Raw genomic sequence first — 12201 nt, forward strand, 5'->3', positions numbered from 1 at the left:
CTAGGGCCAAAATGTTGGCTGACCTTGCAGCCCTTCCTTTTCTCCAATTTTGATCTGCTAACTTAGGTTGTTAACCCTCCAGAAGAGAAGCTAATCATTAACCTGCAATATATGCAGTTTGGTTTACCCTATCTGTCTAAGTATCAAACTCACAAATGGATTTATGTATTCAATGGGGTTCCAGAGATTCTTACTGAACTTGCCAAATTGATTTTAAAATTTACATGGAAAATCAAGGAGCTAAGATAGTCTAGGTACACAATAAGGAAAAGAAGAAAAAGAATAAGGGACTTGTTCTACCAAGTACAAGACTTATTCTTATGCCATGGAACTAAGGACAGGGATATAATGACCAAGGCTGAGACAAAGGGAAGAAGCAATTTAAGAGAGACCCTTCTTAATCTATGAAAGTGGTCGTGTAGAGAATCGGGGACAGTGGAGACTGCACCCTAAATGGTACTAGAACAATTGTGCATTGACGTGGAAATATTTAAAATGGACAAATAATGAAAGAATTACATTTATTCCAACCTTGCACCATATACATAAATAGAGTTCCACGCAGAAAAAGTCATAAATATACACAGCAGAACAGTGCATGTTTTAAGAGGAGTTGTAGGGATAGAGATATCTGTTAGCTCTTTCTAAAACATCACATCAAAACCAGTAAGCATAAAGAAAAACACTGAAAAGTTTAATTAGATGACGGGCCAGGGACATAGCCCAGTGGCATAAGTACTTACCTGGCAAGCACAGGGTCCTGAGTTCAATCCTCATACTCTCCCCCACACCCCCCCAAAAAAAAAAAACCTACATGAAAACAAGCAGCATAAAAGACAAGCACAATCTAAGGAGAGCATATTCACAAGGTAAAATCAACAAAGGCTTAGCATCCAGAATATTTAAAGAACTTAAGCTTAACATGAAAAAGACAGCTCTAGTTATTATCTTTTTGTTCCCCCCATGAAGAGGTTTTCTACTTTTCTGATAAGTAAGAAAGCAAAAGCGTCAAGACTAGAAATGAGGGGCTGGTGAGATGGCTCTGTGGTCTAAAGCACCTACTTAGAACAAGCTTAGCAAAGCACATGGACTGCGGTTCAATCCCCCAGCACCACATGCCAGCCAGCCCCGCCCCCTGGTGGGCTGAGCTGGCCACACACACAAAAATAAATAAATAAATTAAAAAAATTAAAAAAAATATATATATATAAAGACTAGAAATGAGATGGGATCTTACACACACTTGACCGGTGACAAACGATGTAGGCTACATGGGTTGGTGGAAACTCGAATACACTGTTTGTAAACCAACTTAGTGTTTGCCTATAGTGTAGCCAGACACTGGCCAACCCAAGCCCAGCAATGCCACTCCAAGACCAACATCTTGGTGATTTTCTTCCATGTGTGCATCAAGAGACATGCTCGGGACAGCCTGAAGCAGTCCTTTCTGTCCTGTGCGCAATGGAGCACAGTCCAACACCCCCAGAGGAGAGGTTAAGAAATTCGCTGAGCTGGGCACAGTGGTACGTGCCTGCAACCCTAGTACTCAGGAGGCTGAGACAGGAGGACCACCACAGATTCAAAGCCAACCTGGGTTCTGTCATGGGTTCAAGGCCAAGCTGAAGTACACAGCAAGACTCTGTCTCAAAAAGCAAGACAATCAAACAAGCCAAAACAAAAAATATTGTGGCTGAATCAGTGTGTGGAAGACTCCCTAAGAAGGCAGAACTCACTTCATGAAGCCACAGAGAGATTTAGGACTATGTTTCCTATTTTTATTTTTGTGATAAAGTGAGTTTTCATCTGTATCATCAAAGCTATGTGAATTTTCATGGTAGAGAATTAGGACTGTACAGGAAAGCGTGTATCTTAGTTACTTCTGCTGTTGCTGAGACAAAATGCTCAACACCCAAAGTGAAAGGGGAGAGGTTTATTTAGCTCACAGTTTGCGGATGTTTCAGTCCGTAATCAGCTGGGTCCCAGGCAGGGTGACATTGCACAGAAGAAATAATTTATGGTGGCAGAAGACAGCATGAGGCCTTAACAGGGTCTCTCGGCCCCTTTTGCCTTATCCAGACTACCCAGGGCAAGTAGCACCTATTCCTTTAATCCTAGTGCCCTTGAGCCTAGGGTTACACCATCAACCATTACCAGCACCACACACACTCTAGCTTCATGTGCTTCTTAAAAAGCCCCACCTATGACCACACCAGACTTGGGGGGACAGGCAGTCATGAGTCATAACATTCCTCCCTTGGCCCCCACAAAGACCCATGCATATCCTTTCATGCAAAAGGTATGTATTTAGTCTCTAAGAGTTACCAAAGTCCTAACAGTTTCAGCATTTCTGAAAGGCCCACGTCCAAAGTCTCTTCTGAGATTTAAGGCAAAATCTTAGCTATGAGCCCCTGTACAAAGAAAACGAGAGGGAAGCACCTCCAACATTCAATGGCATGAGAGAGACATTTCCATTTCAAAAGTTACAAAGGAGTAGGATTAAAGCAAGTCCAAAGCCCAGTGGGAGCAAACTTTAAATCCCCCAGTTCTACTTCCAGCCTCTGAGGCAATCTGGGGCAAGATGTGCACTCCAAAGGGCTTGGGTGGCTCTGCCCCTGTGGCACTGCTGGTGATCGTAGCTCCCACGACTTCTTTCTTTCACTTGCTTTGCTCCCTCCTTGAGGTGTTCCTTGGATGACCCACGTTCCTGGCTCCTTCAACCTTCTGGGGTCTCCACAGCCCCGTCGGCTTCATACCACGGCTTCACACACTGCCTTCCCAGGCCTTCCTTTGAAATCTGGGCGAATCCTTTCTGGCCCCACAACTCTTGCATTCTGCACGTGCCTAAAATCAGTGCCACATGGATGCTGCCAAGGTCTGCTGCCTGCCAGCTGGGCAGTAGCCAGGCTTCCTGCTCTCTTGGCTGTGGGGGCCCTGTGTCTAGGAAGCAGATCTCAAGGAACAATTTGCTTAGGCCGCCTCCATTCTGGAACATGGTGATCTGGGGCTGTCTTCTCAAAGAAAAGTCTTTCATGTTTGCATTTTTTTTTCCCTGTATTTTAGGGAAGGCCTACAGGGTGTTCAGGGTCTCACTACTAGATCAGACTCATAGTGATCTGCCTGTTTACAGTCTCCCAAGAGCTGGAATTACAGTCATGCGCCATCACACCCAGTCTCAATCACCCTCTCAGCATGCCCCAGGGGCAGGGCCAGTATGGAAGGCCCAGGGATTGAACCCTGGGCCCCTGTACCTGCTTGCAGGCACTTTAATCTGCTGAGCTATTTGGCCGGCCCTTCATGTTTGCAATTTTGAGGCTGCAAAGGATGAAGTCTTGCTGCTCCTTGTGTCATCCTCAGGAGATCTTTTCTATTTTTTCAGCAATGAAGAACTTCTCTACTCTATCTTTGCAGTCCACAGCTTTATTGGAAATTCCTTTCTGGACAAACTCTAGATGTTTTAAATCATTCTGCTGGGCTCTTTGCTCTTGGTTCTCAACATGCATCTGGCTAAAAGCCCCTAACAGTAGCCATGCCACTGCCTTGACATTAGACTGCCTTGAAATTTCTTCTGCCAGACTAATGAAACCACCACTCTTCACTTAAGTCTCAGGCAAAGCCTGTGGGCATGAGCAAGGCGCAAACAAACTTTCTGCCATCTGGAGTGATGGCCCAAGCTTAGCAGTCAGTGACCTGCCAGGCTTGCACCGACCACTGTGCCCAGCCCACCCTGCCTCAGGACAGCACTGCCCGGCAGGATGTCAGTCGGTTCACTTCACAGGAGAAACTGAGGCTGGAGACAGGAGTGTATTGCTGTTTGCTTAAGGCGCCTGTGTGCCTGGCTCTTTATGCCTGGTGTCTCCTCACGTCACCAAGGTAACAGGATGGTGGATGAGGGCCAGGAGTGCTATCCAGGTTGTGGGGTGGGCAGCTGGCTTGGTTTTCAGGCCCCTTTCTCCCAGGTGGAAGCAACCCTGGGTATGGGCTCAAGGAGACAGACTGCACTGTCGGCTAGGGAGGCACCAGGCTCAGGGGATAGGCACAGCCCAGAGGCCTGTGAGGCCACCAATGGTGGGGACACACAGGTGCCAGGGCTGGAGCAGGAGCCACGGGGTGGGGACCCAGTTCACAAAGCTGGATTTCTGCAGGAGGATTTCCGGATAACTGAGCACCTCGTGTGTGCCAGGTGCCATGGGGGGAGGCCCAAAGGCGAATGAGGCTTTCACTCCACCCTGTGCTAGACCTTGTGCTGAGGACCAGAGTGGCTATGACAAGCTGCCACGGGTCCTGGCTTACAGTGCTCTAAGTCCCAAAGTCTCCCACTGCCATCGCACTCCAACTGCCTGGCCCAGGCCAAGCCGCATGGAGGCCCTTGCTTCCCCACCGAAGGCTGGAGCCTCATTTCTCAGGCTCCAAGCACCCCGCTGCTGTGCGCCTGTGCTGTGACCAGGGGGGTGGAGAGGAGACTCGAAGCCTTTGGTACAACAGCAAAGAGAATCAGAGGCCCAAAGAATGAGGTGTGGGGGCTGGGACTTTGGGTCCCCCAGCTACTCTGTCTTGTGCAGGGCGGGGAAGGGCACACATAGCGCCTGCCACCTGCCACAGCTACATGTTGTACCAGATGGGGAAACTGAGGCTGCCTGGGAAGTGCACCATGAGGATTCATCTCCAGGGTCCATGGTCTTTCTTTTGAATGTTTTCCAGATATTTTCAGCTTCCAAGTGAGGAAGGCAAGCCCTTCCTCCCCAAGGCCTGGGGCTCTGCACTGTGGGGGTGACGGCATGTCACCATAGGACAAGCTGAACTGAATCTTCCTTAACACTGGTTCCCTCTGTAGAGCCAACACTGAGACAGCTGCCTCACATGGGACAAGCAGCAGGACCGTGCTCAGTGTCTGTGACACTGCCACACACACAGGTGCACACCACCCTTACAGGAATGAGGCTGCTGCTGCTGCTGCTGCTAGACACTCAACGTGTGTTGTGTGACTTAGTCCTTGCCACAACCTATCAGGAAGCTGTTGGCTTGCCCATTTTACAGATGGGTAAACTGAGGTTTAGAGACAGTAACAGACATGCCCATGCTCTCTGCCATTATTCTGAGTGGTTTGCTATTGAAGAGATCCTGTGGGGAAAGGAGAGCCACCCGCAAATGGCACCTTCACAGTACCGTCCTTTGAGGTTTGCACCACCTCCTCTGTCCCTCCATGGGCCTTTCCAGCCCCAAAGAAGCTGCTTGACTCTGCTACCGGAAGTAGTCTTGGACCACCCTTCCTATAGTACTCAGAGGCAGATTAATGTGTGTGTGTGTGTATGTGTGTGTGTGTTGCACACTTGTAATCCCAGTACTTGGGAAGTTGAGGCAGCAGTGTTGAGATGATTTTGAGACCATCATAACTCAAACAACAACAACAACAACAACAACACATAAGGGGTTAGGGAGATAGCTCAGTGGTCTAAGCACCTATCTGGCAAGCACAAGGACCTGGGTTCAATCCCTGGTACCGCATGCCGTGCCAGCCCCCAAACCCTGGGTGCACAGTGCCGGCCCCCAAACTAGTGTGGTAGTGCATGACTCTAATCCCAGCACTGGGGAGGCCAAGACAGGAAGATCCCTATGGGTCTAAACTGCATAGTGAGACCCTGTACCAAATAAATAAATAAATAAATGATTTTTTACAAAATCACAAAAAACCCTCAAAACAACAAGATAAACACATCAGCGAGAAGGGCCTGGTTCCTCATATCTGGGTCACAGTGACTTCCTGACTGCCCCGAGTACAGAAAGCCCTGGAGAGGTGTCACTATTCCTCTCAGCTCAGCACGACGTCTGTGTAGTCGAGGAATCTTCTGCTGCAGCAAAAACACTTTTCTTTCTATGTATTAGGTACAGGGTCTCGCTATGCAGCTCGGACTCATAGTGATGTTCCTGTTTTCAGCCTCCCCAGCGCTGGGATTAAGGGGTGCCCCACCACGCCTGGTCTCAGTGGCCGGCTCAGCGTGCCCGGGGGCGGGGCCAGCACAGCATGTGGTGCCTGGGATCGAACCCTGGTACCTGCGCTTGCCTGAGCAGGCGCTTAGTCCACCGAGCTGTCTCGCCAGCCCAAGAAAAAGCACTTTTCAAGCTCAGAATGAAAGGGAACCGATTTCTATGAGAAGCTCCAGCTCAAGCGCTTTCCCCACGCTCAACTACCTCGGGTCCCTGATCAGAAGAAGAGATCCAGGCAGCTGGCTGGCACTTAGGAAGGAGAGGCCCGTGGCTCCAAATTTAGGAAGAAGGCGGGGGCTGCCAGGGAGGCCGAGGGAGCCGGTGGATGAGGGCTGTGTGGGACTGGCAAAAGCGGACAGGAAGGCTGGCGCAGGGCAAGAGGCCAACAGGAGAGTCCTGAAGTCGGCTGCCTGGGTTTGCGCTCTGACTCCCTTAGCTTTGGGTGGTTACTTAATGTCCTCGAGCTTTTGTTTCCCCTTCTGTAAAATGGGAATAAAAGTATGTCTATCTCCCACATGCAGACAGGTGACATCATTTTAGCTATCTTTAGGCGCACCAGTTGAGGGGCAGAATGACAGGGCTCATTCTGGGCCACCTTCTTCTTGGGCCTGCCCAGCCAGTTCCCCACCTGGAAGAGGCCAGGTGACCTTGCCACACCCCTGGAGCACAGCTGGAGGGCTAGCTCACCACGCTGCAGCTGCAGCACCCTCCATCCCCCCAAGCCCACCACTGTGCAGCTGCTCCAGCAGCACCCAGCTTGCCCGCTTGCTTTGCTCCTGACGTCTCAGCCTCCTGCCTCCTGACTGGCCGAGGAAGCTGCCTAGACACTGCTGGGTTCAGGCAACGAGCGACACTCTCAAGAAAATGTCCTGGACAACCCTGTTGGCACCGTGCTAGGACACGATTGGCACGTGGGGGCACCAGGGGGCAGAAGCCAAGACCTGCCTCTGTGGTTACTGAGGAGGACAAAAATGACAGCATCACGCACACTCCAGGACGGTTCTTCAACCCTCTTGTGCAAACCAGGACCCAACGCACTTTAGGTCCTCCACTGGTATTTGATGAATGAATGAACGAACGAACAAATGAACGAATAAATGAATGAATGAATGAATGAATGAATGAATGAATGAATAGCTACCAGGAATGCCTGGCACTGAGCTAAGTACCTAATGAACATTATTACCTTTTCTCACATCTCATCTGTAAAAACTCCATGAAGTGGGCATTATTCTCACTGCATAGCTGAGGAAACCAACAGTAGGCCAGGTGGCACCTCCTCTGTCTCTCTGAGGCAGCAGCTTGTCCCATCGTCCCCCACACCGTCACACATCCTTGGGAAGGGGTGCGCACAGCACGTCCCCTTGTTAACCAGGTGTGGCCTGGGGCCTTGCTGTGTAACCACAGCCAGGTCTTTGATCTCTCTGACGCCCCATAACAATACATTTGAAGCTGGTGAGATGGCTCAGTGGTCTAAAGCACCTACTTAGAACAAGCTTAGCAAAGCACAGGGGCCTCGGTTCAATCCCCCAGCACCACATGCCAGCCAGCCCCGCCCCCTGGTGGGCTGAGCTGGACACACACACACACACACACACACACACACACACACACAAATAAATAAAATTAAAAAAAAAAAAACCAATACATTTGAAGCAAGGTCTTGGGAAGCCACCCTTGTATGCACGGCGACCTCGCTGTCATGAGTCCGCTCTCTCTCAACTGCTCCTGCTCGGGTTTGTCTTTCCAGCAGCTCTCTGAAGAGGCCCGAGCCAGAGCCAGAGGCTGCTGGGGCTGAAGGGGTGGCAGAGTGTGCTCACATTGTCAGGTGTCCTTCCCAACACCCCGGAGGCTCCCCTCTCACCTGCAGACATCCAGCTGAGTGTCGGTGCCTAGCACGCACACAGCATGGGTGGGCTGCTCCGGGGCCACACGGATCACTGTCCCCTGGACCATCCTCTGGCCGCTGCAGGAAGCCCCTGGGCTGGCTCTTTTATACTGCTTGTCAGAGCTGTGAGTCAGCACTCGCGGTCTGAGGCTGAGGTGTGGCTCCGCCCAGGCCACTCGGCCTGGGTGTGGACGGCGTCTCCCTGTGCCTGGGTGGGTGTCCTGGCTGGAACTGCAGCTCAGGAAAACCAGGAGTGAGGGGTACAAGTCTGAGTCTTCACACCTTTAGCCTTGTCCTGGTCTGGGGCCAACACATCCGGGTCCATGCAGTCTCTCCTAACCGTAACAGGTGGCAGAGAGATGATGGCGAGAACACAGGGAGATTTTAAGCAAGAAGTCACAAGCCAGGCCCTCATTCAAAGACCAGCCAGGGGCCAGGGAGATAGCTCAGTAGAATAAGTGCTTGGCTGGCCAGCCCAAGGTCCTGAGTTCGATCCCTGGTACCACACACACACACACACACACACACACACACACACACAAAACACCAGCCAGGTGCTAAGAGGTCTCTCATGGGTCATTCACATGACAGGTCACCCTCTCAGGTTTGCTCTGTCCTGGCTCCTCCAAGGCTAAGACTGGCACCATTGGCAGGCACATTGCACAGAGGAAGAAATGGGTGTGAGAAAGTTCCCAGCTGGAGAGTGCGGGATTTGAACCTAGTGTGTGTGACTCCAGAGGGTGAGCCCGTTAGCTGCCTGTCTAGGAGATGCATGCTCTTCAGACTTTATCAAGGCTGTATCTTGCAGGGACATGAGGTATACACAGGCTTATCATTCCAGCCCACTTTACAGAGGGGCAAATGAGACTCTGACAGGAAAAGTGAGCTGCCCAGTGCATAGGGAGGGTGTGGCCGAGCTGGGAGGGAGGACCGATGCTGACCCCGGAAGCTGGTGTTCTCTGCTCCCCAGGTCTACCTGGGGCTGGGGCCTCTGGTCAGACCAGACAGTTGCAGGCCCTGGGCGCTCACCTGGGAGTTGCACTGGGCCGCTGGCGCCAGGCTCTGTTTGCAAAACGGTGATGAGTTGGGGAGGACAGTGAACAGGCCCCAATAGGGAGTAAGACACACCCAGGGTCTGCTGCCAGCCTGGAGTATCAGGGTGTATGTGTGTGGGTTCACTTGCTTTGGCTTAGAATTATGAGTCGGGCTGTGGGTTTGCACAGGAATTTGCTCCAGTACAAATTCTTCACACCAGCACTGGGCTGCACCAGGTCCCAGCATAGTACCTGAGTTCAGAGACAGGCCACTAGGATGCAAAAAATCTAAACAGCCCTCCCAAGTCACATGGTCCAGGCAGCCAGGGCCTGGACACCTTCCCTGGGCTCAGAGCCCAGTTTGTTTCTAGGTACTGCCGCTAGGCCTGGTGCTAAGATGCGCCTGTCCTCACAGCTACTTCCCTGGCTGGTCAGATGATGCAATCTGCTCCTGGAAGGGGGCAGGAGGGAGCCGTTGAGGGTCGGAACTGGAGGGCCTCGGAGTCCACCTCGTGCTGTAGATGGGCAGGTGAGGCCCAGAGACGGAGTATGCGCGCCTCAGGCTCCGGGATGGTTGTCTTCGGGCCTTTTCTTTTCTCTGTGGCCATCAGGGATATAAATTTGCTGTGAATAAGCCACAAAGAGGAGTGGGACCAAAGCAATTTTATTAATTCAACAAAAATTTTGACTCTACTGCTGACAGGTGCTTTCCAGGCCCTCAGAATATGCAACATACAAAGTAGACAGCAATCCGCCTCCATGGAGCTTTTCTTCTTCTCCTTCTCCTTCTCCTTCTCCTTCTCCTTCTCCTTCTCCTTCTCCTTCTCCTTCTTCTTCTTTTTCTTTTTTTGCAGAACCGAGGATTGAACTCAGGCCCTCATGCTTGCCAGGGAAGCACTTATTCTACTGAGCCATCTCCCTGGCCCCAGAGCTTTTATCCTGCTGGAAATAAGCAATAAGTGAGTAATAGAGGCTGTATGTTAGTAGTACAGAAAGATCAAAAGTGGAACTGGACAAGGGCTGCCAGAAGTATGGACTGAGAGACTGATTGCTATTTTAAATGGATGGACATGGGCTGGTGAGATGGCTCAGTGGTCTAAAGCACTTACTTAGAACAAGCTTAGCAAAGCACAGGGACCACGGTTCAATCCCCCAACACCACATGCCAGCCCTGCCCCCTGGTGGGCTGAGCTGGCCACACACACACACACACACACACACACATAAATTAAAAAAAAATTAAAAAAAAATTAAATGGATGGACAGAGAAGGGGACAGTGGAGCAAAGACGAGGTGGTGAGAAAATGGATGCTTGGAGGATGGAGGTCTGGGTCAAGAGAAGATAAAATGCAACAGGTGCAAAGGCCCTGGGGCAGCTGCGCCTGGTGCAATCAGGGAAGGACAAGGAGGCAAGAGCAGCTGGAGTGTGAGGTGGGGTGTCAGAGCTTTTTGGGCATGGGAAGGACTTTGGTTTCCACTCCAAGAGCCACGGGGAGCCACAGGGGCCCACTGAGCAGGGAAGCGACTGTGTTCAGGGTTGTCTGAGCACCAGCACTCCTGCTGCCATGTGAGAAGGGGCAGTGGGGGGCGGGGGAGGAGGCCTTGGGCCAGCAGGGAGGCTCTGCAGCTGGGCAGGGGAGGGGTGACAGGGCTCAGGTCAGGGTGGTGGCAGTGGGGTGGAGAGAGAAGCTGTCGGATTCTGCACATTTTGCCAGTTGCAGCCCACAGGATCTGCCAGTGGATGGGACATGGGGTGTATGGGAAAGCAAGGAGACCAGGCCCTACTTGCAGGTGGGGCCTGAACACCTAGAAGGTGGAGCGGGTGGCTGGGGTGGGGCAGTGGGAGTGGTGGCAGGGCCTTGGTCCTGGCTGTTTACAGTACCGGTGGGTGTGCAATGCCTGGTAGGGCAGACGACACAGGACTGTGAGACCCGGGTCCAGGCTGGAAGCGATGAATCTGGGAGACACTGACCTCTCCAGCTCCCCTTGGGGATGAGTGCGGACAGAGAAGCCAGCCAGACAACGGACGAGCTCTGAGCTTCCTCCAGAGCCCTGGAGCACACAGCAGGCAGGAAGAGAAGCTAAAGCATGGACACCATTGTTTCTTACTATTTCTCATGGGGAATGCAGGTTTGTAACACACACACACACACACTCACACACACTCACACACAGAGCCCCTGTGCAGCAGCACACCTGGTTACACTCAGTGATAGGTGAAAGCAGGTGCCCCTGGGAAGGGGCAGTTTTAGCTACATTCATGTCACCAGCTACATCAGCACCGGCAGCTTCTGCATAGAGCTCTGCAGAAGCCCCTTTGCCTGCCTAAGTCCCCCATAGGACATTCTGCTCTTTCCCACAGCCGTGTTTGATGCCTGTCCCCCAGCTAGCTATAGCAGCAGGACTCTTGTCTGTCCCTCTGCACCCTGGGGCCCTCGCTAAGCTCATGACTGTGTCCACAGCACCGAGCCCAGCACTCGGCTGCAGCGGGGAGCCCTGAGGACCGCCTCCTGGAAAAGCCAGGCTTGGCTGTAGCTTTGCAGACAGTGCTAACATTTCAGAGCCAAGGACCCACGAGATCTCTCAGGGGACTAAGTGCCTGCTTAGGCAAGTGCAGGGACTGGGCTTCGATCCCCACGTGCTGCGCCAGCCCTGCCCCCGGGCACGCTGAGCCAGTCCCCGAGAATGGGTGTGGTGGTGCACACCTATAATCCCAGCGCTGGGGAGGCTGAAAACAGGAGGGTCACTAAGAGTCCGAGCTTCATAGTGAGACTCTGTACCAAATACATAAGAAACAAAACAACACAACAACCACAACAAATACTTCCAGAGCCTGAGGGGGCTTTTGGAGTGAGGAAGCAACTCTTTTGCACCCCAGCCAGCACCCAGGAGGGAGGCACCCCTCTTACTGCAAAAAAACAGCTTCCCCAGTCCAGTGCCAGGAGGAAGCCAGGGCTTCTGAGGCTTGCTGGTCCCTCTGGACATTTGGGGCCAAGAGTGAGGGACACCTGGGCTGCAGGTAGATTTCTTAGGATTTTCTATGTGGACAATTATGTCACCTGCAAATAGAGACAATTTTGTTTCTTCCTTCCTGATCTGTATGCCTTTTATTCCTTTTCTTGCCTCACTGCACCGGCTAGAATTTCCTGTATAGGCTTAATAGTAGTGGTAAAAACAGCCATTTTTTAAATTTCCGCTTTTATGGGAAAACATTCATTCACAATTAATTGTTTTTTTAATTTTCATTTATTTATTTTGCGGTGCCAGGGATTGAACTCAGGACCCTGCGCTTGCCAG

At 51.7% G+C, this 12201-nt stretch overlaps 1 protein-coding gene across 1 annotated transcript in view; it reads right to left on the bottom strand.

Moving 5' to 3' along the window:
• Positions 1–7939, bottom strand: part of Padi4 (peptidyl arginine deiminase 4) — a 29492-nt gene extending 21553 nt beyond the window's left edge. Inside the window, exon 1 of the mRNA XM_004637683.2 lies at positions 7847–7939. Within this exon, the coding sequence (XP_004637740.1) occupies positions 7847–7938 (92 nt within the window). The 5' untranslated portion in view covers position 7939. The remainder of the gene's footprint in view (positions 1–7846) is intronic.
• Between the last annotated feature and the right edge of the window lie 4262 nt (positions 7940–12201).

The sequence above is a fragment of the Octodon degus genome, unplaced genomic scaffold (genome assembly GCF_000260255.1).
Source record: "Octodon degus isolate 3935 unplaced genomic scaffold, OctDeg1.0 scaffold00092, whole genome shotgun sequence".
NCBI lineage: Eukaryota > Metazoa > Chordata > Mammalia > Rodentia > Octodontidae > Octodon > Octodon degus.